This window comes from Canis aureus, chromosome 6, assembly GCF_053574225.1.
Source record: "Canis aureus isolate CA01 chromosome 6, VMU_Caureus_v.1.0, whole genome shotgun sequence".
In the NCBI taxonomy this organism is placed as follows: domain Eukaryota; kingdom Metazoa; phylum Chordata; class Mammalia; order Carnivora; family Canidae; genus Canis; species Canis aureus.
Window position 1 is genome coordinate 40,186,053 of NC_135616.1, and position 25,488 is coordinate 40,211,540.

Genomic DNA, 25,488 nt, shown 5'->3' on the forward strand with positions numbered 1-25,488 from the left:
TGGGCACGGGAAGGCCGAGGAGCAGAGCCCAGCAGGCAGGACCCCTGAGCCAGGCCTGGAGTCTAGAACACCTGACAGGGTAAGTCTGGGCAGAGCCTGAGGCCCTTCATCTCTGGTGATGCCTGTGGAGGAACCCCAGGGTGTTCCGGGTGCAGTGAGTTTCTTACATCTAGCTGAGTGTCCAGAGGAGGATTGTCCCAATTCCACCCCAAAGCTTGTGGAAGCAGAATCGGCCTCACATCAGCACATGGGCATCAGCACCCACTGCCTGGAGGCCCATGTGGAGCCTGAGGACACAGGATGGAAAGTCTGTCCTTGGGCTCAGGAGCCTGGATTTCCTGGGGAGGCCCCTGACTTCACCCCCAGGAGGTTAGAGACCCACAGTCTGGGAGGAGGGAGATCGTGGTCCTGCTGCTGGTGTGCGTGTTCATGATGCTCACGGGGCCTCTGACCTGGATCTGCCCACATTCCTGGCTCCCAGGGGCCGTGTTCTCCTGGCCTGAACCTGGGTCAGCATGGCCTGGCTCTGTCTCCCTCCTGTGGGCTTTCCTGGGGCTCCCCTCTACCCTCTGGACTTGTTCTCAGGATGACAGACCAGGACCTGGCAGCTGCTGAGTCATGCTGTCACCCAGGTGTTCAGACACCTGTCCTCAGAGTCCATCCTCTTGGGGCTGGGCCCTGTGACCCGCAATCCCCATGCTTAGGGGGGCCATGCTTTGGCCCTGGATCAGGGAGCTGGACGGGGACCTCGAGGGAGTGGGCTGTCTCTCCTCTGTCCTGCTGGCTCCCCTCCCCCATGTGAGGTTCCCACCTCCCTGACCCCCTGGAGGCCTGTGAGGAGAGGCCTGGACCCAGCAAGGAGTCCTCGGGCTCCCTCCCTCCCCCATGCCTCCTACCAGGCTGTCACTCCTGGGGAACATTCATGTATAAGGAGCCTGTTTTCTCATTTGCAGTGAACTCAGGGCCCTTGCAGGGCATCTGCTGACACCCTTGGAGGTGCTCATGCAGACTCCGGAGCAGGAATCCCCCCGCCCCTGGAGCAGCCTCCTCTGGTCACAGCTGCCTGGGCCTCAGTCAGGAGCAGAGACAGGGCCACAGGCCTACTTGGCAGGACGTCTCCATGGCAGTTGGGTCGGCGGCCGCCAGGTGGCGCTGGTGCCCGGTGCTCAGGGCGGGAGGGGGTGGGGTGGCAGAGAGGTGCGCAGGGAGGCCTGGGGGTGCAGGTGCTGCTGGGGGAGCGGGGCCACGGAGACTCTCCCTTTCCTCCCACACCACCAGGGGGGCCGATCCGATGGGGAGCGCCAGGGTAACTGGGGGGGGGGGGGTCGCAGGTGGCCAGGGGGCAGCAGTACAGACATAAAGGTGCAGCCAGGAGCCTGGGATGAGGAATCCACTTGGAAGGGGACACTCTGGACTGGAAGGAGACAACCAGATAGAGACACTCTTAGAGGAGGGACCAAGATCTGGGGACCCTGAGGGCACCTCCTGCCTGGTCCCCACATGAGGACTCAGAGCTGTGACCCTTCCTGACCTCCCCTGAGGGCTCTGTGACCGTGGGCAAGTCACCCAGTTTCCCTGTGCCTCCTGCTGACTCCAGTGTGGTCACTGACGGGACTGACCTCATCAAGCTGTTCGCAGGATTAAATGCAAATCCAGAGGAATCGGTGCCTGCTTTATGTCCTCACAAGTCATACCTAATTTATAGAGGGGGTCCCGGGGCCTGGCTGGCTCCGTCAGAAGAGGGGGTGATTCTAGATCTGGGTGGTGGGTTCGAGCCCACACTGGACGTAGGGCCTACTTCAAAAAAAGGAGTCTGAAGCTGGCAAACTTAATTTTAAAAAATCATTGTCACTGAGAAAATAACGTGCCCTGTTCCCTCTGGCAGGAGCTCCTGACGATGAAGCTCATGTTACATGATTGAAAGTGGGGGCAAGTGTTTCCAGCACAGAGCCTCCTTCCCCCCGTGTCCGCAGCCCCCTGCTCCAGGGGAGCCCGTCCCATGTGCTCCCAGTTCCCAGGGGCCGCTGTGTTTTATCACAGCTACACCGCGCGGATGACCTGCTGCCTCAGGACTGTCTGTACCACTAGGTAACATCAATGCAAACGAGGGTCCTGATCTCAGAGATGTGGGTGGTGGTGGGGGACCTGTGCCCGAGGGTTCCCATGGAGTGGGAGCCTGCACACCTCTACTGTGAACTCCAGAGGCAGCTGCTGGCCCACAGCCTCCTTCCCAAGCTTGCCCTTGACTCTCTCCTGGTCTCTGCTCCAGCTGCCTCCCCCCTTTCATTACCCCCGCCCCCGCCTCCAGGCCAGTGGCTTTGTTCCCCCCACTCTTCCTGCCCTGGTTGAAGGTCTCACTCCAGCCCTCACTTGTCCTCAGATGCCCAGAGCGTTTCCCTGACCTCTCCCTCCTTAATGATGTCTGGCCCTTGAACTGTGCCTGTCCTCTGCATGCCCCCTGCTGGACTATGACACCCTGTGGGGTGTCTTCTGTCTCCCACACCTATGACCCCTGTGGGGCCATGTCCATAGCAAGTTGCAGGATCTGAGCTGCGAGTGACCTTGGGGGCTCCTGGCTGCCTGGCTAGGGATCTACACCTTATTTGGGGCCATAGACCTTCTGGAGGATCTGAGGAGAGCTCAAGAACACCTTCCTAGAGAAACGCTCTCATTTGCCAAACAATGCAGGAAAGAGACCCATGAGAACGAGACCTTTCCCTTAGAAATGGGGGTAAGGACTCAAAGCAGTAATGACACTCTGATGGGCAACAGGCAGCGCCGGGGGCAGATGGTCAAGGGTAAGGTCCATGGTGACAGGTGGTTCTTCCCCAGGTAAGAGTTGGGTTCCTTTGAAGAGGCTCCTGACATTGGCTGCCATACGCTGCTTCATGTCAGAGTTCCTTGACCTTTTTCTGGAATCTGGGTTGGGGTGCAGTGCAGGGGTACTGTTCAGCATCTTCTCCAGAACCTGGGGAAGTTATCCTTGAAACAGCCCTCCCGGGATGCTCCCGCACTCTCCTGATGTCGATGGGGCCTCCAAGACCGTGGAGATGGAATTCCCAAAGTTTTCCAGATTTACCCAGTCTCCGCAGGCTGCTGACATGTTCCAAGTCATGAGAGTCAAGCCCCTTCCTTAGGCCTGAGGCCAGCAGACAGCTGCTGGGGGAGATGCCAGGACTGCAGAGCGTCCCTGGAAGCCCCAGGGCACAACTCTTCCAACTCCCTAAGGGTCACCTGGAGGGACCGCCTTCTAGAAACTAAACAGACCAGATCCACAGTTGGAGCTGGAATCCCAGGGTCCCCAGAGTGCCAAGGCAGGAGCTGAACTGCAGCTGGGGGTGCTTCTTGGGGAGCACAGCTCATAGGCCGAGGCATCTTTATTTGAGGGGAAGAAGCCACACAGGCCGAGCCACCTCTCTGCCTGGGAGAGGTTCCCATCCTCCAATCCGGTGTCCGGGGTTCGGAAGGACTCGCTACAGTTTCTTTAGACTGTGGGGTCACTGGGGCCCGGCCTCCTCCTGCCTGCCGTGTCCCCGTGTTCCCCCAGTCCGGTGTTCGGGACAACTCCCAGTTCTCCATAAAGTTCCGGCTTCCTCCCGAGAGCGCGTCCTCCCGTCCAGGCCATCGCACCCTTCGGGCGGCAGGCTGGGATGTCTGGGCCTGGCCTGGGTGGCGACTGCACTCAGGGGCGCCTGCGTGCGGGGCAGGCCCGACTCTAGCGTCCGCTGCGCAGCCTCTGAGGCCCCCAGGAGCTGTGTGGTCAGAGCCTCATATTCCAGGCTACAGAGCACCTCTTCTGGAAGCTGCCACGCACCCCTCTCCCTGTGGACCTGCAAACCCCCTGCCTCACCTGCACACACGCCCTCACCACCTTCCCTCAGAGCGGGGCGTTGCGCACAATCACGGCTTCCCTCCCGCTCTTCCTCCTGCACAGCTGAGCACCACCGGTGACCTGGGCCAGGGAGGCTTCAGCCTGAGACGCCCTCCTCCCGGACGGACGTCCTTCCCGCAATCCTTACCCCGGATCCTGCCCTGAACTCCCAGGCTTGTGAGCCCTGCGAGGCCGGGATGGGGGACTGGCGAGGGGACACAGGAAAGGGACATGTTGCAGCACCGGATTCGTGCACATAGAGGAGGCCGAGAGCTCACGGCCACCCAGCAGCGGGAGCTCCGACAAACGTGAGCAAAAGACCAACAACCCAATGGATACGTCTGGGGAGACCAGGAAGCGGCAGAGAAGAGACACCTGTGGCCACATCACCCGTCAGAGAATTTTTCAATTTGCTAATACGGAAGGCAGGGAAATGAGGACCACTAATGAGTGTCACATAGACTGGTCAAGGTTAAATAGTCAGTCATAGGGAGGGTTGTGAAGGGTCAGGGGCGGGCGCTCTCTCACACTGCTGGGGAGCTTCAGGTCATTCGAGTTGGGGAAAACGGGACAGTACCCCTGAAAATTCGTCATGGACATACCCTGTGCCCCTGCAATTCATCCTTCTGGAAAACTCCAAAGCAAACAGTCATACACACACACCTAAGTTCGGTGCAGCATGTTTTGAGGTGAGAAACAGTCCAAGTGACCATTGGCAGAAACTGGTTAAAGAAGGAAGGGAGATCAGTGTTAAGAGCGATGAGGAAACCTGGATCTGTCCCCAGATGAGCACGTGCGACATCCGCTGATCCCGGGGAGAACCTGCAAACCTATGTGCTCTCTGAGCTCAGTTTTGCAAAACCATTAGATGGACAGGCGTGTTCACAGGAACAATCTAGACTCTACTACGGAGGAACCAGAGTTTGCTGTGTGCAGAGTCGATCAGGGTGTGCTTTCGTCACTGTCCACAATGTCCCCTTCTCTGCTGCATAGATCTGTCCCAGTGCTCAGTGCCTCCCTTTAAGAAGCAGACTTTACTTTCTAGGAGCAGTTGTGGCTTCTCAGCAGCACCAGCAGAAGGCACAGGATCTCCCACATGCCTTGTGCCCGCACACATGCGCAGCCTTCCCCCTTCTGAACATCCGCCAGCAGAGGGGGGCATTTGTCCCAGCTAATGACCCTCCATCCACGTCACCACACTCAGAGCCCATAGTTTACTGTGGCATCACTCGTGGGGTGTTTCATCTATGAGCTTGGACAAACATACAAGGACGTGCATCTACCATGCTAGAACCATACAGAATATTTTCTCGGCCCTCACATCCTGCGGTCCACCTGTTCGTGATCCCTCCCCCAAGCCCTGGCAAACACGGAGGATTTCACTATCTCCATAATGTTACCTTTTCCAGAAGGTCGTGTTAGTTCGCATCATACTGTATGTATTCTTTTCAGATCGGCTTCTTCATGTAGTAATATGCATTTCGGTTTCCTGCCTGTCTTTTCGTGGCTTGATAGCTCGTTTCCGTCTAGTGCTGAGTGATAGTCCACCGTCTGGATGGACCCATTTATTGATTTATTCATCTCGTGCAGGACTTCTTGGTTACGTCTAGACTTTGGCCATTTTGGATGAACTTCCTAAAAACATCTGCATGTAGGTTTTAGTACGAACGAGGTGTCAGTCCCTTGTGTTATTACTAAAGAGTGAGCTTGCTGGTTCGAATGGCAGGAATATGTTTAGTTTTGTAAGAAATCCCTAAACTCCCAAAGTGGATGCTCCATTTTGTATTCCCAGCAGCTGAGACAGAGAACTTCTGTTGCAGCATCTCCTCGTCGGCTTTGGGTGTTGTCAGTGGTCCAGATTTTGGTCTAATAGTTGTGTGATGGTTTCTCATTGCTTTAATTCGCTTTTCCCTGAAGACATGGTTGAGAGCATCTCTGCACATACTTAGTTCCCATTTGAGTTTTTTCTTTGGTGAAGTGTCCGTGAATGCCTTTGGCTTTTTTTTTTTTTTTAAGATTTTATTTATTCATGAGAGACACACACAGAGAGAGGCAGAGACACAGGCAGAGAGAGAGGCAGGCTGGGCTCAATCCTGGATCTCCAGGATCACACCCTGGGCTGAGCTATCTGGGCTGACCCCCTTTGGACTATTTTTTAATTGGGTTTTTCTTTTCTTCTTGTTGAGTCTTCAGAGTTCTTTGTGTATGGTAAATAACAGTTCTTTATTATTTTTTATTTTTTTATTATTATTTTTTATAACAGTTCTTTAACAGATAACTCTTTTGCAGATATTTTCTCCCAGTCTGTGGCTGGTCTTTTCTTCTTGTGATATTGTCTTTTATAGAGCACGTGTTTCATTTTACTGAAGTCCAGCTCATCTTATCTTTCATTAATTATGCCTTTGGTGCCTTTTCTGAAATATCATCACTGAACCCAAGGAAACCTGGATTTCTGCGCTGTGTCTTGTGAGAGTTTCATAATTCTTAATTTTACATGGAGGGTATCAATTCACTGACTTAATTTTTGTGAAGGGTGTAAGGTCTGTGTCTTGGTTCTTTTTTCTTTTTTTTCCCACATAGATGTCAGGTTATTCCATCACCATTTGTTGGAGAGATGGTCTTTCTTCCATGGTGTTGCTTTTGCTCCTTTGTCAAAGATCAGTTGACTGTCTCCATGTGGGTCTGTGTCTGGACTCCCATTCTGTCCATCCTTCTATTGGCTCTTCTTTCACTGAGACCATACTGTCTGGATTACTGTAGGTTTTTAATAGGTCTTGCCATTCAGTGGTGTCAGTTGCCCACCTTTGTTCTTCTGCAATATGGTGTGGGCCATGCTGGGCCTTTTTCTCACCATACAAACTTTATTTGTTTATTTATTTATTTATTTATTTATTTATTTATTTATTTATTTCATACAAACTTTAGAATCACTTTCTCCATATCTACAAAATAACTTGCTGGGATTCAGATTGCGATTGCTCTGAATCTCTGGATCAAGTTGAGAAGAATTGATATCTGGACAATATTGAGTCTTGTTATCCACGAACGTGGACTATCTCTGCATATATTTAGTTCTTCTCTGGTTATGTAGTTTTCCTCATGAAGTCTTGTGTGTGTTTTGATAGATTTCTACTTACATAGTTCATTTTTGGGGTGTCAGTGTAAACAGTACTGTGTATTCAGATTCCAATTCCTTTTCTTCATTGCTACTGTGTGAGCAGATGAATTTGTGCAGTGACCTCATGTGTCCTGCAAACTTGCTATCATCACTCATCAGATCTAAGACTCCTTCTCCCTCTTATCCTCTTTCTTCTCTTCCCCATCCTTCTCCTCCTTACTCTTCTTCCTCTTTTTTGTCTGTTTTTCTTGGATTTTCTAAGTAGAATATCATGTCATCTGAGCATAAAGATTGTTTTAATTCTTCCTTCCAGTCCGTATGCTTCTTATTTAATTGTCTAGTCTTACATATTAGCTGAGACTTCCATTCCAACACTGAAAAGGGTGGTGATGGGGGTCATCCTGCCTTGTTCCTATTCTCCGAAGGAGCACTTCCCATCTCTCATCACTAAGTATGCTGTTAACAGTGGTGTTTCTGGGGATGATCTTTATCAAGGTGATAAACTTGGTTAAACTATTAATAGTTCACCGTGCGTTTATTATCACGAGTTGGTGTTGGGGCTCAGTCACTTTTGGAGTCAAGTAAAATAATGAAGAAAATGAATTTTGTAGAGGAACGCCATTTGGGCAGCTAACACTCATCTGCACAGGTGGGCCTGGTCTTCCCCTGCTTCTTAGGACACAGAGTAAAGACCAGACTCTATTCCACTTACACAAAGACCATATATACCTTTCAAGAGCAATTTGGAACGACCTAGTTTACAGCCAATGGATTCATATCTCTTTTCTACACATATGGGAGGCAGAGCAGCTAGCTCCAGTGCAGACCATGTCTCACAATCAGGGCAAAGGCATAGCTTCAGAAAGGACAAGCCAAGGAGCTTCAGGAGGAAAAATGATTGTCCTGAAATGAGTGCTTGGCTTGTCCAAGAACACTGGCTAGTTGTCTGGAGACCAGTGTGAGCTAATGCTGAGCCTCAGGCATCTCTGTGAGGATTAGACAGCTGTGTTCTCCTTCCCCACCAGGCTGTCATTGTTCATACTGCTGTTTCCAATTGTCACCAATTCCTGGAGGTGCAGGTGCTCTGGATTCCTGTCAGGACCCCGATCTCTTACAGCACCCCCAGCCCCAGACCCAATCCCCAGTAGCAGATGTGTCTCCAGGCTTGGGGAGAACTTCCTTAATGAGCTCAAGCACCTGGTGCCTATGCCTACCTCTGTACCTTGGCTCCCACTGTTCCCTGTTTCTGGAAAACAGTTCCCTTTTCCACTAGTGTGAAATTAGTGGACACTTAAGTGATATACTTGCCACCAAGATGATGTCAGATGCTGCACATCTGAAGAAGCTTTTGTGTCTTTTTTTTTTCATTCTCACTGTGTACTTTATGAAAAGAAGTAAAATGATGTCCTGCCCTTTCTGTCAGCCAAACTCCTCTGCGACTCAATTACTTCTAGCTCTTAACTATTTCTTACGGCATTTACATCCGTGTTCCTAAAAAACGTTCCTTTTTAAAAATACTCTTCTTATATTACTATTTTCAGATCAAATTTCAGACACCACATATTTTCCAGTGTGAAAGATGAGGATCTTCCTCCTCCCATGACTCTCCTACACTTTCCTCCCTCCAACTAACATATAAATGGCAGGTTTTTCGATAAATCAACAGTATTTATAATCTATATTTTATAAATAGCTCAACCATTTAGCATTTCTTATAGGCTAGACACCATTCTAGGATGTGAAGATATAACCACTAGTTCATCCTATAATACTATAGTTATCTCATTTTATGGATGAAAAAGTAGAGTACTTCTTGCTGAGATCTGCAAGATCCCGAAGCCTGTAAGGGGCAGAGCTGGGACTTGAGGCCAGATAGGTGGTCTCCCTCTGGAATCCCGGCTTTCCCCTCTGGCGATCCCACCTCCACAGCCTGTTTGTGGAGTGCTCACTATGGTACTCAGTGCTGGGCCCACAGGTGAACAAAATTAATTCCCAGCCCCAGGTACTTGTATTTAGGGGGAGACACTGGAAATAAACTAGGGACCAAGTAGATGTATAAGGTCAGGTGGTGCCAGTGGGTGACCCAAGAGAAGCAGCGTCAGGCAGGGGAGCTGCTGTTCTAGGTGGGCCTCCCTGGGCAGGGGGCCAGTGGCAGAGGCTAAGCAGGTGTGAGTGGGAACTGTGTAGGTCCAGGAAGGACGCTGCAGGCAGAGGTGCCGGGAGCCACGGTGCGGAGCTGGGAGCCTGGCTGCTGGATGAGCGGCCACAGGCTGGGCTGGAGGGCGTGATGGGTGAGCAGGGAGAGGCATAGGGGAAGGCCTGAGCCCCGAGAGCGCTGGGTCCTATCTAGGTGGGATGGGGGTGAGCAGAGCATCTGAGGGGCGCAGGGGCGGGACGTGAGGCCGGCGGGGAGGCCACGGGGCTGTGTGCAGAGGACACCCTGCAGGGCCGCGCAGCCAGGGTGGGCCTGGGAGAGGACCCGGCACAGGGCTGCGGGGGGCTTGGCCTAGACTTAGAAGTGGGGGTTCTGGAGCTGAACCACTGGGCTTGGATGCGGCTCTGGCACCTCCTGGCTTCAGAGCCCTGGACAGTTAGCAAGAGGTGCTCCTGGTGCTCTGGGTAGAATGGAGACCCGCTGGAGGTGCTGGGAACTCCTCGTCCTTCGTGAGCTACATTGGAGCCCACGGGACTTGCTGGTGGGTCAGAGGTGGGGTTTGCAGGGAGGAGAGGTCCGAGGTGTCCCCAGGACCTGGGCCTGGGCTCCGTGGAGGGTGCTGGTGCACTCCTGAGAGGGGGAGTTCTGGGGGAGGAGCAGAGTGGGATCAGGGCTGAGGGCAGGCTGGAGACCCCTGGGCCTCCACGTGGGCCTGTTGAGCAGGCAATTGCAGGGTTGAGTCTGGGGTTCAAGGGAAGGTGAGTGTAGACAGGAAGGGGCCCAGGAGCCAGGCCCAGGAATGGACAGAGTCAGGACGGGGAACCCGAGGAGGAGCGGCCAGAAGGGCAGGAGGGTCAGGAATGCTGGAGGCCTGGGAGCTCCTGACCCGGGTCCCTTGAAGTGTGCCACAGGCTGTGGAGGGTGCAGTCAGTGGGGACAAGGGGCAGCCGCTGGCTGCCGCAGCCCAGCCTGCAGGCCTCTGCCCACCAGTCCCATCCTATCCGATGGCCTCACAGGGATCATTCACTCCAGGGTTTCATGTCCTTTCTCTCTGGTGGGTGAAGACCCAGGGCCCCTGTGGGGGAGGATGTTCTGATTCACCCTGACGTCTCCTCCCTGGATGAGAGCTTCAGGCTCCTGTGGGGAAAGGCAGAGGGGAGCTGGCTGAGGGAGGGAGTTTCTACCCTCGGGGCTGCCTGTCCCCAGGTCAGGCCTGTTTCTGAGGGGACAGTAGGAAATGGAGAGGCAGGAGGGGGCTCCTGGGAACCTGGTAGCAAAGCCAGCAGGAAATGGAGAGGCGGGAGGGCTCTCCTCCAAGGGCACTGTGGGTCAAATAGGAGTCTCCTGGGCCTTTGGATATGCTGGCCCGCACATCTGTGACTCCCCCAGCGAGTCCTGAAGCAGCTCCACGTCCCCATTGTGCGGAGAGCTCAGGGGCTCAGGGCCGTGCAGCCATGTATCCAGGGGACACGCAGGGAAGGGGTGGGAGGGTGAGATGCAGCCTCACTGTGTCTGGTCCTAGAGCCCGGGCTCCCCTGGGGGCGGACTGTGGCACCTGCTCCTCCAGGAGGGTTTCTAGTCTGAAGCCACTGTCAGCACAGAAGTCATGTTGCCCTGCCTTTGTCCTCGGGCTCAGGGTCCTGAGCTCTCTGCCCACCAGGGAGCTGTTTCTGGGTGGGTTAGGAAGTATTCAGATTGTTCAAGAGTGAGACAAGCAACCCCTGCCTGCCTGGGGCTGGAGACACTGGGCTGTGGGTGATTCAGCCAGTGTGGCGGGTAGCTGTGATCTGCAAAGGGCTGGACGTCAGAAGCTTCGAGATTGCAACCACAGGCTTGTATCCTCTACTTGCGGGTGTGAGAATGAGAGAGGCTGCCCTGGGTCAGGCCTGGCCTCCCTCCCCCTCAGTGTGGCACCTCAAGGTCTGCCAGGGACTTGGGTCAGGAAAGACCAGTGGCCTAGAGCTGTAAAAAGTCCCTGGTGCTGGGCCAGCATGGAGGGCGAGGTGGCTGACCTTCCAGGGTCCTTGCCCAGCAGGTCCTCGGGGCTCCCTCAGGGCCCACAACCCCACCCCAAGCTGTGGTTTCCACAAGCAAACAGTCCTCACCCCAGGAGGGCTTGGCCAGGGCTGTGGGGATGGGGACGGGGACGGGGACCGGGACGGGGGCAGAGCCACTGGTTGCCTCTCCCCTTGAAGTGACCAGGGACTGAAATGTCCAGGTCTGGACTCCAACCAGGGGTTTGTACCCACAAGGCTCAGGGACGCCCTGGGAAGGAATCTCCCAACAGTGGGTAGGAGCGGGGGCAGGGCTGAAGGCTCTCTGGTCTGAAGGTGCAGAGCGGGTTGGGGGAGCCCAGAGTGGATGTGGGGACTTGCAGGAGGACACATGGTGGGACAGGACAGGCTGCAGAGCCTGTGGCAGGAGGAGCCCATCCTTCTGCACCCCTGCCTGTGTCGGAGTGTGGGCCCATGGCCGGCAGAGCCTCCCAGGGAAGTGCTGGTTGGGGTGCTGCTCCTGGGGGGTTGTGCCCTGTGTGTGGGGGCAGGGCGGGCCCTGGGTGCAGACAGAGCCCTGGGGTGCCAGCAGGACGGACAGCAGAGCCCAAGGCTGAGGGGGAGCCCAGGGACACAGGTCAGGAGCCCTAGGGGTTCACACTGGGGAGGTGAGACCACCAGGCTGCTTGTAAGCTCAGGGTCGGGGCTTCTCCAGCACCAGGGCTCCTAGACGGGGCTGTTCCTACATTTGCTCTGCAATGATCTCCTGAGCCCACTGCAGGAGCTGAGGTAACAGGAGAGACCTGAATGGGCTAATCTACTGGACAGTGAGGTCCCAGGGCTAACAGTTGGCCCCGCCCTTGGGGTGTGGAAGAGCCCAAGGTCTCTTGAGTGACGTCTTTCATCCTCTCTTCCTCTATGTTCTAGATGCTTCCCCTGCCTCACTGTAGGCCCAAATGGATCCAGCAGGGAGGCAGCCTGCCATGGGCCCCTGCTCAGGGGACCCCCAACTGGGCGGGGCCTCCTGGCTCCTGGGACTCACCCTCCTCCTCCTCAGTGAGTGGCCCGGGCTCCCGGGGAGGGAGGACCCCCGGGCGGGCAGGGAGGCAGGAGCTGCGGGGCTGTCTGGTGTCTCTGGGGAGGAGCAGAGGAAGCAGCCCTGTGATATGGAGCACACGCGGTGCGTCTGGTTTCCAGCCCCGGGGGCAGCGGAATGAACACAGGGGCTTCTGGCAGAGGCCAGGCTGGGAGCCCTGACCCTGGCTGCCTGGCTGCAGGACGGAACCCCCAGCAGGGGTGAGGCCAGGGGAGCCCGCAGCCCCCTAGGGAGAGGGATGGAGGAGACCAAGCGGGGGCTGCTGGGACCCAGGGTGGGGACGGGCACCCCCTGGCCTGCGATGCTCAGGGGACCGGGCAGCCCCTGCAGCTGCTGTGCCCGGGCGGGGCCGACCCAGAGCCCAGGGCTGAGCTGGAGAAGAAAGCAGGTGTCCTCTGGCTCCTGGGGCGACATGGCCCCTGACTATGGTGACATTCTGTTGGAAAAGGAAGGAAAGGCGGCCTCCAGAATTCAAGGGGTCTGTGCCTCTGCTGCATGTGAGACTGTGCCTGGAACAGGAGACTGAGGACAGGGGCTCCAGGTGGGGGTACCCTGGGGGGTCAGGAGGGAAGCAGAGGGGGCCCCAAAAGGGGACTGAAAGAAGGTCTGTGCTAACCAGAGTGGGATTTTCCAGTTCTTACTTCATCAGACCACCTGCTTCCTTTTTTTTTTTTTTAAGATTTTGTTTATTTATTCATAGAGACACACACAGAGAGAGAGAGAGAGAGAGAGGCAGAGACACAGGCAGAGGGAGAAGCAGGCTCCATGCAGGAAGCCCGATGTGGGACTCCAACCCCGGGTCTCCAGGGTCACACCCCAGGCTGGAGGCCAGGCTAAACCCCTGCGCCACCAGGGCTGCCCAGACCACCTGCTTCTTTGTAACAAAGTAAATGAGAACGAAAGAGAACGCAGTAAGATACAGAGAATTGTATCCAGGGCAGGTGCTTTGCAGGACAGCATGTCAGGCCTAGACCTCCTCCTGCACGGGGTGTCAGAGGGGAGTGAGTGTGTACGAGGTGACAGAGGAGGAGCCTTTGAGGCTGAGGAGGAATCAGGTGTCAGTGTCCTGGCTGGCCGAGGCAGGGACAGCATGGATACCTGTCCTGGGGACCGGTGGCCATGTGAGTAAGGGGTGCTGGGCCCCATGTGGGGTCCCCAGGCCTGGAGAGAAGCCATAGGGACTGGGTAAAGGCCAGGAAGGGAATCTCCAACAGGTGAGCAGCTCCTTTCTGCAGAAATGCTCTCGGTACGGATGGTAAATGTGCCAGAGCTGTTGGTCCGAGTCCCCTGCACTTCATCCTCTCCCTGTTGGGGGTCAGGACCCTGCAGGTGAGTGAGGTCACATGACCTGGTCAAGGGGACGCTGCCCTGGGACAGGAGTGATTCCAGCATCGCTTCACACTCATGCACTCTCCTGCCTTCCAGGAGTCACGGAGCACATGGGAGGGATTTAATGGCAAGATGGGTTCTGGGCTTTTCTCCTTCATTCCTCCTGGAAACCACCCTCACTTCCTGTGCCCTCTGCCCTAGGCGTCTGCAGCACTGGCACCCAGGGTTCTGAAGCCCACGGTTCTGGAGTTGAGGATTCTGGAAACCCCGTTTCCCTGAAGGGGATGCAAGGAGCTTCTGTGTTGTTTCAAGTGCTCAGAAACCCAGACTTGCCTGCAGGAGTCGAGCTGGAGAAGATGACCTGGGGGATCTCCTCCGGGGCAAACTACACAACCCTGCTGCAGGTCTCCCCTGGGGCACGCGATCCAGAATGGGTCAACTTCCAGGACAAGTTCCAGAAGAGGGTCCGTGTGCTCAACATTACGACCCTGAGGATGAACAACCTGACCCTGGAGGACACTGGGCTGTACCGGGCTCGGGGCTCAAACACCAGAGGGATATAGTATGACCGGGATTTCCACCTGACTGTGTATGGTGCGTGGAGGCTCCTCCCCCAGCCCCAGAGCTGACCTCTTTCCTCTGTCCCTGGAAGGTCCTCACACCCCACTCATGGGGTTCCCTCCAGATCCCAGCCTTCAGACTCTCTCTTCTCCCCTGGAATCAGATGCAGGGTGTTCACCACAAATGCAGGCAGAGCTGAGAGTCACCCCAGGGATGGAATCACTTTGGTGCTTCGGGAGGGGAACCCTTGTGGGGGGAAGTGGGGATTTTGCCTTAACACTACTGTCCCCACAGGACTCAGGGTCCTCAGGCTGTCCCTTAGCTGTCTGTGCTGCTGGGACAGGTGAGGACACCTCAGGGGCTCACCACACCCCACCTGAGGGTCCTACTGTGCAGTCGGGCAGGAGTCCGACCCCAGAGCCTGTGCCCTGAGGTCCGGGTGTGGGCAGGGCTGTGCTGGTCTCTGGAGGCTCTGGGGAGAATCCATTTCTTTTCCTGTCCCCCCTTCTGGTGGCACCTGTATCCCCTGAGTCCTGGCCCCTTCCTCCACCTGCACAGCCAGCACTGCTGGGATGAGTCCTGCTGCAGAGGGAGCATTGCAGCCTCAGGCTGAGAGATTTGCAAGACCGATTAGGAGTCTGTCCCTTGTTTTTCGGGGGGACCTCGAGTTCAGTGCATATTCCTACCATATAGGGTGTCTATTCCTAGGGACCACACTGTGTCCCCCACTGCAGCTCCTCTGCTGAGAACCTGGGCTAATCTCTAAGGCCCTGATCAGGCCTGTGACTTCTGTACCAGGGGTATGGGGTCCTGACACCATCCCAGCAGGAGAAGATGGGCAGGGTCTACCAAGTTAAATTCTCCTGTTCCAACTTCTCCTTCTTCTATGGGACACCCCGCTTTCGTACAGTTAATGGAGTTTGGGTAGGTGGTTGCTGGACCAAATTTCTCCATTGAGATTTTTAAGAATTGCTCAGTCTAGTGAAATCCCATAGAGCTGACTCAGTGGCAACATCCTTATGGCACCTGCTGTAGTTTTGGTCACTTCTGTTCTATTTGTAATATGCTTTCACCATCCTGAGGGGGAAGGAAACCAGAGCTTCAGGGAGATTCCAGAGGACGAAGCCTGAGCTGTGATGTTCTCTGCACACGTGACGCTCTGTCCTCTTGTTCCTCCTGCCCCAGAGCCCCTGCCCCTTCCCCAGATCTGGGCCAAGGATCGGTTCATCACCCCAGGCTGGTGCAATGTCACCGTGAAGTGTGACACCATGGGAACCAGGGAGGACCTGACCCTGTCCTGGGAGAGGAAGAGACTCCCCAGGGAACTGGAACAACGAGTTGCCCCAGGACCAGCTCCCAACCCTTGGACCCTGGCTCTGAGCCTGCCTCTCAGCCAGCCCAGGACCAGCCTCACCTGTGTGCTCAGCAACCAAGAGGACCAGAAAACTGTCACCTTGGACCTTGGGGACATCTGTGGCCACGGTGAGTGCATCCTGCAGAGGGGAGGGGCTCCTGGGGCTCAGGCAGCCCTGGGTGAGGGTTCTCGGGTCTGTCCCCTTGTTTATTGCACCACCCTCCACCTGGTCATCCCATCCAGAGTCTGGCAGGCACATCCACCTGCTTCTGCCCTTGGGTGTTGCTCCCGGTCTCCTCTACCCCCACCCTCACCCCTGCTGGTCCAGGAAGCACCCAGCGGTGACCTCTGCACACCCTCATCCATCATTCCTTGTGTCCAGGGTGGTTTTCAGGAGGGGAGTTGGGGGGTGTCAGGGGTCTGTGCCACCAGACGGGGTATGAGCCAGCGATCCCTCAGGATTGAGGGCCGGGAGCTCCTCTGCCCAATTGTGGGCTGGTGGACACAGGTCACCCCACCTGTTGGCCTGGATCCCGGATGTGTCCTGCTGTCCTCAGCCTCCAACCTCTGGTCAGGCTCCTCTCTCTTCCCTCAGTCCTTTCACGTCAGGATCTGCATTCCCCCTACTCCCATCCAGGGACCCCTTGGCTCCAGCTGGCTCTGGGCCCTGACACCCAAGCAGTCCCCGGGGCTGCCGCAGGGGGCAGGTCGAGCATGAAGAGAGTTTGACCCCGGGGTCTGGGCCTCAGGGGCTCAGGCCCCGCAGGAGCTGCTGCCGTCCTGCCCTCACACCTGCGTCCTCTCAGGAGCCGCCAGGGGCCCCCACACTGAGAGTGAGGCTCTGCGCCAGGATGAGCCTCCTCTGCAGCCCCAAGCCCTGGACGGCAGCGGCCACGTCTGCTTCTCCTTGAATTCCTGTCCCAGCTCGGCCCCGGGCTGTTTGCTCACAGTCTGTGTTTCCCTGATTGAATGAGAGACCCGGTGCCCCGTGTGCCCCCTCGGCCCTCCCACCTCCTCCACCAGCAGCTGGAGCCCCGCTGCCTCAGTATCCCCGATTCCAGAGGAGCTTATCACTCAGACACTCACTGTGCCCTATGGAAAGAGGCCCCTGCCTCCCTCTCACCCTCCTAGCTGGCTCCTCCCTGCTTGGTCCCCCTCCCACCTGCTCCAGTGGGTGCTGGAGCTCCAGGGCTGGCAGGTGTCCCCCTCCCTGTTCATGGCCATCTTTCCTGGCAGGCGGCACCCACCCTGCCTGTCTGCTCCCTGCACTCATTCCTCAGGATGAGGTTTCCCATCACCTCCTCCAGGAGGCTCTCCCTGACCACGTGTGTACAGGCTGGGAGCTCCTGTGCCCTGGGATGGCTCTGGCTGGCTCCCTCTGGCACCTTCTCACCCTCCTCCCACTGAGGTGTCCTCAGGGGTGGGCACCGTGTCCTGTTCCTCTCAGCACCTGGGCTTCAAGCAGGAGCTTGGGAAGTGTTGAGTGAAAGCACCTGCCTTGCTGCTCCCTCCTCAGCTTCTGAGCAGGTGCCTTCAGCACATGTCCATGTGCTGGGCAATGGGCGTCTGTCCTTCTCTCTGTCCTTAACTTTCTCCATCTCTCTGTGCGGGGGAAGCAGATCCACAGGGACAGGCTGATGCCTCCCAACTACCCAGCATCCTGGGGACTGTTGTGGTCCTGCTGCTGATCCTGGGAGCTGGACTGTTCCTCTGGAGGACACGAGTGAAGAAGAGCCTGGAGCCTGGGAGAGGCAGGTTGCACTTCTCCTCCCCGGGCCCATACACCTCCCTCCCCTGGACCCTGGGCTCCCTTCCTCCTGCCTTTACTGCTCAGGGGATGTCCCTGCAGGAGGCTGGTGGGGGAGGCCATGGCCTTGGGGTCATGGAGGGGAGGAGATAGGGTTTCAGGGCTCACACTCCAGCTCCCTGTGTTTATGACCCAGGTGCAGGGTCCCAGGAGGAGCACAGGGACCCAATGGGTGGCATCCACTATGCAGAGCTGAGCCAGCAGGGTTCTGGAGACAGCAGGGACCAGGTGAGGCTGGGAGAGGGGGCAGCCTGAGTCCTCCCACATCCCTGTGTGCCTGGGTATGTGTTTGTCAATCCTCTTCATCCACAGGGTCTGACCTCGACGCCCCTGGAACTCTTTCCAGACAACACAGTATTAGTTATGAAATACACCTCAGGACCCATGCAGTGCTGAGTGATTAGGGGAGGTCATCTCAGTAGCACTGGGTCTGGGGGGGGGGTCCCTCTGAGACTCTCTGTCCCTCTGCTGTTACAGGACCCTCTGTCTGCATTCCAGGGTAGGGGTGCAGCTCGTCTAGAAGGGGAGACGCCCCTCACTACTGTCTACAGTGAGGTCCGCAGGCCAGGCAGGGCCCTGATGAGGATTTAATTGGAAGAAGCAGGAGAATCCGGCCCCCTGGGGACACCTGTCTTGGGACCATGATGCCTGCAGCTCTGGTCTCACCTCTTCCTTCTCTGACTCCTCTGGTGAGGGACTGGCTGGTCCAAGCATCAGCTAGTGTCTATGCTAAGTGGTTCTGCACACGTTCACCATGAGACACACACAGTGGTAGAGCAAGCGGGAAACTGAGTCCATGAATTGGTACCAACATGTTCCAGGTTGGCTCAGCCTCAGCCCGGACACCCCTGGATGGACTCTGCTCTCCTCCTCATCTATAGGACAGCAAACTACCTTCGGACCCTCGCCCCCTGGACGCACCACTGTGACTCACAGCCTCCCACCGGGACAGTCTGAAGAGCAGCCCGCGGTCAGGCTGGGCCGAGAGCTATTCAGGGACGCGATGCGTCCGTGGCGGTCAGCGCCGGCTGCGTGCTGCTCTGTGGCCCGCACTGCTCTGACCTCGTGCAGGCTGGGACCTCCCGGGCCTCGTGCACACGCCGTGACGTGCGGGTTTGTGCGCAGGGTCGGGTCAGTAGAAGGAGGCCTTGGGGGCTGACTCTGGAGGCCGCGCAGCTGGGAGCGCTGGGCCGGGACCCAGCCCGGGGATCGGGGCTCCAGGGCGCGGCTCCCCAGCCCTCGGCTGTCTGTCCCGAGTCCTGGCAAAGCTCCCTTCTGTCCTGTCCTGCCGCAAATGGCAGAGCCTCCTACTGTTCAGGAAGAAATGGAAGTTTCTGGGTCCTACCAGTTAGCTTTTAACAGGCTGTGTTGATTGACACCTGCCTCCCTCCTTCTCCTGCCTCCGGGAAGGATGTCCTGGGGTCTCAGTAGGACTTTCCCCTGCACTCTAGAGACCTTCCCTGGGGACGAGCCACCCGTGCACTCTTCCTCAGAGCAGAGTAACTTTTTGGTTTTTTTTAATGCCGTTTGCAATAGTAAAACAGCCAGAGGCGAAAGAGGAAAACGGATGAGAGACAGGGACACACGTGTGCCCTGGAGCCGGGGCCCAGCCACAGCCTGGCTCTTCACTTGCCCCACACCCAGAGGCAGGGGACGGAGGCTTGAGGACACGAGAGGAGCCGAGTCCCCGGGAAGGCCAGAGCCGTGGTCCCCGAGAGCTGCGGCCCTGACCGTCCACCTTAGAGGCTGCAGGAAGGGAACCTCAATGCTCCACGATGCAGACAAACCCAGGGGATGAGACCTGAGGCTCCATAAATCTCTCAGTGGATCAGTCCTTCCACTGCGCCCCCATCCAGGTGCAGTGGGGGGACCCAGGAGCCTCGGGCACCTCCACTCCCTCTGCCACGTGGCTCCCTTCTGAACCTCCACGTTCGAGGGCATCAGTGGGACGGACCGACGCTGGGTCCTGGTCGACTCTCCTCCCGCAGAGACTCTCTGAGCCTGTAAAGTTCCTGCTTCCTGACTTGGTTTGCGAAAGCGAACGGATGGAGCGTGTGTGAGGATGCATCTGTCCTCTGCTGGCTCCCCCTTCTCAGCTGCCGCCCCCCGGTGCTGCTCACCAATGCTGCTCGCTCAGGGCGGCCCTAGTCCCAGGGCTGTTTCTCCCTCAGAGCCTGTGGCAGCCTGAGGGCGGAGGGCGGCCCGGAGCCCCGAGCTGGGGGCGGCACAGGCGTGCCTGGGCCCGCTGGCCCTGGGCTCGATGGCCTTTCTGTCCTTCAACACTGACCACGAGACTCTTTCCGGAACACGACTTGGTGTCAAGCAGAATATGGCAGTATGGCTTCATCATGGACTCATTTTTTAAAGATTTTATTTATTTGAGGGAGAGAGAGAACAAGCATGTGGGGGTGAGGAAGAGGGAGAAGCCGACTTCCCCTGAGGGGAGAGCCCAACACAGGGGGCTGCATCCCAGGACCCTGGGATCACGACCTGAGCTGTAAGCAGATGCTTAAGTGACTGAACCAACCAGGTGTCCCCACGGTGAACTCATTTTTATTAAGAATCAAAGTTGACTGAACTAAGCTACTGTATTTTATTTCAAAGAATAATTCTTGGATTTTCAGCTGGCTCAGTTTGTGACCCTTGCTCTCAGGATTGGAGTTCAAGCCCATGTTCTGTCTAGAGCGATTTGAATTAATTAATTAATCAAAGGATGGGATGCCTGGGTGGTTCAGTAGGTTAAGTGACTTACTTCATCTTCAGTCATCATCTCAGGAATCTGAAATTGAGCCCCGCCTTGGGCTCCCCACTCAGGGAGTGTCTACTTGTCCCTTCCCTCTGCCCCTCCCCCTATTGTGCGCGTGCTCTCTCTCTCTCTGTCTCCCTCAAATAAATAAATAAAATCTTAAAAAAAAATAAAAAGGTAACTTTTAAAACAATCAAAGGTTATTACATCACATCGTTGTATTAAAGTGTGGGTCCTTATGAGTCAGTGAGGGAAGCTGCCCTGGACATATGTGTGCTCCTGTCCGCCAGGCAGGACCCAGGATTGCTGGCAGAAGCCTCCAGAATGCAAGCTCTCCCCCAGCCTTTCATGGGATTGGACTGGGTCCTCCTCCTGTATGTTTCGTGTGTCCAGAAGTGCTCGTGGAACATGAACACCAGGAGCCTGGATCCCACAAGGACTGTGGCCCCACCTTCCCTCTAGTGGCTGTTCTCAGTTTTCCTGAGAGCTGGAACTCATCCCTGTTCAGAGCAAAGAGTCTCTTCTGTAGTCTGTGTGTCCTCGCCTCATAAATTACTTCATATGAGAGAGACAGACAGACACAGACAGACCCACAGGTGCACCTGTCACCTGCCTGCTGGGGGAGCTCCTGCCTGCGCCTTCACTACCTTGTTGGTCTCTGGGAATTCCCTCAGTCCCACTTTGTCCTGCCCCCCCCCCCCCCCCCCCCCCCCCCCCCCCCCCCCCCCGGCCACCTGCCTCTTCTTTTATCATGCAGTTCTCTGCTCAGCACCCAACATCGCTGTGGGGATCCTACTGTCTCCTGCATCAGGGGGTTTTGTCTGGAGGATGAAATCCTGCCTCGGTGGCACCTGGGCTCATGCAGGTTCTGGTCTCTGCAATCTTTCATCCCTCTGCCTCGAAATCCTGAGTGCCCAAAAGATGAAATGAAAAATCAGGAAATAACCACAAATTCAAAGTAAGTGAAACAAAAATTTTTGCTTCACTTTTTACAAATACATTGAAAATGTAGATGAAATGGTTAATTTTCAAGAAAGTGTGATGTAGTGATAGGAGAAAGGAGAAAGCCTCAGGGCAGGTACGGTGCCTGCTGGGTGAACAAGCGCTGCTGCGTTTCCCCGTCGCCCGCAGACCCCCCACCACACCTCAGCTGACCCTGGAGGGAGTTCTTCCCTCACACTGAGCTCCTTGGTGATTTTCGGGTCCCCAGCTGGGCGTCCTTGGATCTGAGGCAGTCCTGACACTGTCTACCTGCAGCTCAGGTCAGACCCCATGGGGGAGGGTTCAGGCCACCGCACCTGTGCCTCCACTCGGACCCAGGCAGCTCTGGTCTGTGCCTCTGAGCACCTGGCTGTGCCTCACAGGTTCCCATGAGCGGCCTGTCAGGCTGCTGATTTCCTGGGGCAGCTCACCCGGCAATGGGACCCCGAGTCCTTCCTAGCTTACGGGTCGGTTATACAGGGTATAAGTCACGAGCAGCCGGGGGCAGAGGGGCCGGGGACAAGGCATGTGGGGAGGGGTGTGGAGCTGCCATCCCTCTAGGTGAGCCCCCATCCTGGATTTTTCTTTTCCTCTGCCCGTGAGTCTGAGCCTCCTGCAAGCCTGGTTTCCACATCCACCCTTCTCTAGGGGCACCAACCCTCTCTCACTGCACCTGTTCCAGGACCTACTTCCTGAGCTCCCTCATCCCTCTCCTGTCCTCTAATTCATCTTCCACACAATGTCTGTCTGAAGTGATCCTTAAAAGTGGGAATCACATGAAATCATTGTCCTGAAAACCATCTAGTGGCTTCCTTTTGCAGGTGGATTACTCCCAGCTTCCTACCCAACCTGCAGAGCCTTCCTTCCCCCATCCTCCTGTCTTCAGACCTCGTCTTGGCTCATTCTGTTCCAGCCTCACCTCCCCATAGGTGTCCATGATCACGATCATTGCTGCATTGGGACCTTAGCATATGCTTTTCCTCTCCTCGGTGTAATTAATTCTAATTGTCACCACTCTTGGGGACCTTTCTTCACAAGACACCCACGCCCCACACCCCCAGCAAACCACCAGCATAGTGTCACATTATTGCAAGTGTCACTCGGGTTCCTGGTTCCTGGCAACAGAGATGAACTGGTTGAATGTATATATTAGAGGAGTGCAAGTGGCCCTGGACGGTGAAGCCCCTGACGACCAGGACCTGCCCTTCCAGGAACCACACCAGGAGTGACACCTCGGTGAGCTGGTCAGTCACAGGGGATCTGTGACTCGCAGGGACGTCACAACTCCTACCCCAGCACCACTGATCTGGACACCTGCTTGGCCCAGGACTGCTGCCACCTCCCTAAATGATGGCTACCCTTAGAGGTACAGGCCGTGTCCCATGGCACTAGCTCCAGGTATAAGGTCCAGGGTGGGACATCTGACCCCAGAGCCCAGGTCCTGTGTCATCTCAGCTGCAAAGATGCAAGGCAGTGGGTACCTGGCATTTCCAGCTTCTCTGGGGGGATGTTGGCTCTGGTTCATGAGGAGACAATTCCCCAAATGTGGGAAGTAAGTTCAGAGGCCGAGCAACAGGTAAGGAATCTGTGCCAGCCCCTTTCTGTGTTCTTTATGGAACTTATAATGATTTGAAATCATGTGGTGTTGATGCTTCCCTGCCCTGGCTCCCTGACTAGGATGGGAGCTCCGTGAGAGCAGGTACTGGTCCCCACTGTGTCCTCGGTCACCACTGTGTCCCCCATACCCTCAGCCATGCCAAGCTGGTCCAGCATTGATTGCCCAAGGTGGGCTAAGGCCCCAACGGAGTACAGATCTGTACCAGACAAGTAGAGTCAGGAAAAATACAATGGTAACATGTCACCTGGCATGAGAAGGTCTGTGACCAGCGCTGATAGTGACCACTGTGTTGCCTAATGGTAGAGGGTCATGAATGAACTACTCAGAAGCAGTGTCAGAGTAGTGGTGAGCCTGAGGCCCTGCTGCCACTTGCTGAGGAACACAGGGCAGTAGCAGACATGCTGAAATGGTTTTCTTGTGTCATAGATGGCCAAAGGGAAACTTGAAACTTGGGTCATAATTTATCAGCTTCCATATTGTCCAGTGTTTCCCCAGATTAGAGCAAAGAGCACGTTGGGTATCAGGTGCAGGGAAAGAGTGTGCCCGAGCTGGGAGGGTGACACACATGTGCCTGACCCAACGCTGTGTGCCCTAGGCAAGGCCCGTGCTGAGCAAGCACCTCTGTAGCTTTGCTTCCTCGGCTCTGAAACAGGAGAGGCTCCTCCTCTTTAAGCATGCCAGTGATGTGATGGGACAGCAGGTGCTACAGCAGCGTCACTCCTGTCCGCTTCTTTTTTCTCCATCTTAGCTATTCCCTCACCAAGCTTCCAGACTACAGCCGACCGCAGCTCCTCCCACAGCCCTGAAGGGACCATTTCACCTGACCTCCTCCTTGTCCCCTAATGTCCGAGAGGTTGAGTGGAGTTGGCGTTCTGAACCCGAGTAACAACATTTGCTGGTGTCCTAGAGGCCTGATGCCTCTGGTCCTGACTGTATGAGCTTGAAGGAAAATATAAGAGCTACTTCTCCCTGACAGAGATGGCAGTTTGAGCATCAGGAATTTCACTACGGAAAGGAGTGGGTGGTATACAGCAGGTATCCTTTTCTCACAGGAAAATCCCCAAAGGAAGTCTTTAAATTCTGTGTAAATGGTAAGGTGAGCCCCAGTCAGGAATTCCAACACCTTTATCAAAGTATGTTGAACTACATAAGTTTAATAATGTCAACTCTTCTTTAGGAATAGTTGCAACTTTTTTGATGCTCTAACAATAAAAGCTTAATTTTAAAGATCTCATCTTAGAAAAACTTAGTGAAGATGTCTTAAAAAGCATAAAAACAAATGAAAGCCATCCAATTTCTTTTTCTTTCTTTCTTTCTTTCTTTCTTTCTTTCTTTCTTTCTTTCTTTCTCTTTCTTTCTTTCTTTCTTTCTTTCTTTCTTTCTTTCTTTCTTTCTTTCTTTCTTTTCTTTCTTGATTTTATTTGTCCATTCATGAGAGACACAGAGAAAGAGAGAGAGGGGCACAGAGACACAGGCAGAGGGAGAAGCAGGCTCCATGCAGGGAGCCCAATGTGGGACTCGATCCCAGGTCTCCAGAATCAGGCCCTGGGCTGCAAGTGGCACTAAACCGCTGAGCAACCAAGGCTGCCTGGCATCCAATTTTCAATTGCAAATTGTTGCTGAGTTGATTATTAGAAATACAAAATTCCATCAGAAACATTCTTAATCAGTTAGTTCGAAAACTAATTAAAAATTCCTATCATCCTCAATAGGGAAAAACTCAGAGCTTTTCCCCTAAGTTCAGGAACACAACTAGGCTGTTCACTCTCACCACTGCTGTTCAACACAGCGCTGGAAGTCCTAACCTCAGCACCAGACAATAAAAAGAAATAAAGGGCGTCCAAATCAGCAAAGAAGTCAAAATCTCAGTCTTTCCAGATGACGTGATATTCTACATGAAAATCCCAAAATGACTCCACGCAAAAATTACTAGAACTGATATAAGAATTCAGCAATGTGTGATATCAAATTAACGCACAGAGGGCAGTTGCATTTCTACACAGTAACAATGAGGCAGAAGAGAGAAATCAAGGAAGGACCTAATTACAATTGAATCAAAACCATCAGATGCCTCGGAATAAACCTAACAAAAGTGATATAAAGGATCTGTACTCAGAAAACTATAGAGCACCTATAAGAAGGATTTTAAGGAAGACATAGAAATGCAAAAATATTCCATGGTCATGGATGGAAGAAGGAATATCGTTAACGTGCCTATGCAACCCAAAGCAAACTATACATTCAGTGCAATCCCCATCAAAATACCAAGAGATTTTTCATAGAGTTGGAACAAATCATTCCAAAATTTGTATAGAACCAGAAAAGTCCCTGAAGAGCCAAAGGAATGTTGAAGAAGAGAACCAAAGCTGGTTGCATCACAATTTTGGACTTCAAGCTCTCTTACAAACCTCTAATCATCAAGACAGTGTGGTACTGGCCCAAAACAGAAACAAAGATCAATGGAACAGAAGAGAGACTCAATGGTCAACTAATCTTCAACAAAGCAGGAAAGAATATCCAATGAAAGAAAGTCTCTTCAACAAATGGTGTTGGGGAAATTGAACAGCCACACACAGAAGAATGAAACTGGACCACTTTCTTACACCATATATAAAAATAAACTCAAATTTGAAAGACCTGCATGGGAGACATGATTCCATCAAAATCCTAGAGAAGAAGGCAGGCAGCAATCACTTTCACCTTGGCCACAGTGATCTCTTTCCAAAGGAAAGAGAAAGAAAAGCAAAAATGAACTACTTGGACTTCACCAAGATAAAAGGCTTTTGCACAGCCACAGAAAGAGTCATCACAACTAAAAGGCAATTCACAGAATGTCAGAAGATACTTGCAAATGTCTT

General features: G+C 54.7%; 1 protein-coding gene across 3 annotated transcripts; it reads left to right on the forward strand.

The window, feature by feature from the left end:
* The first annotated feature begins 11,297 nt into the window (after window positions 1-11,297).
* LOC144315896 (uncharacterized) lies at window positions 11,298-20,559 on the forward strand. Of its 3 annotated transcripts, none has more exons than XR_013381636.1 (7): window positions 11,298-11,434; window positions 12,066-12,194; window positions 13,765-14,157; window positions 15,310-15,606; window positions 17,098-17,229; window positions 17,422-17,513; window positions 17,784-20,559. XR_013381636.1 is itself a non-coding variant. In XM_077901192.1 (7 exons), the coding sequence occupies exons 4-7, from the start codon at window positions 15,393-15,395 to the stop codon at window positions 17,874-17,876; spliced, it is 555 nt and encodes a 184-aa protein (XP_077757318.1). In that variant the 5' UTR covers window positions 11,298-11,434; window positions 12,066-12,194; window positions 13,765-14,157; window positions 15,310-15,392; the 3' UTR covers window positions 17,877-20,559. The 3 variants fall into 3 exon arrangements, 2 of the variants coding, with proteins under 2 accessions (XP_077757318.1, XP_077757319.1); XM_077901192.1 differs by having other exon boundaries at window positions 17,095-17,229; window positions 17,763-20,559; XM_077901193.1 differs by having other exon boundaries at window positions 17,763-20,559.
* The last annotated feature ends 4,929 nt before the right edge of the window (window positions 20,560-25,488 follow it).

Coding starts and splice junctions, on each gene's coding strand:
- LOC144315896 (XM_077901192.1), top strand. CDS start 15,393: ATGGGAACCAGGGAGGACCTGACCCTGTCCTGGGAGAGGAAGAGACTC. Junction 15,607..17,094: donor TGGGGACATCTGTGGCCACG/GTGAGTGCATCC, acceptor GTGCGGGGGAAG/CAGATCCACAGGGACAGGCT. Junction 17,230..17,421: donor GAGCCTGGAGCCTGGGAGAG/GCAGGTTGCACT, acceptor TTTATGACCCAG/GTGCAGGGTCCCAGGAGGAG.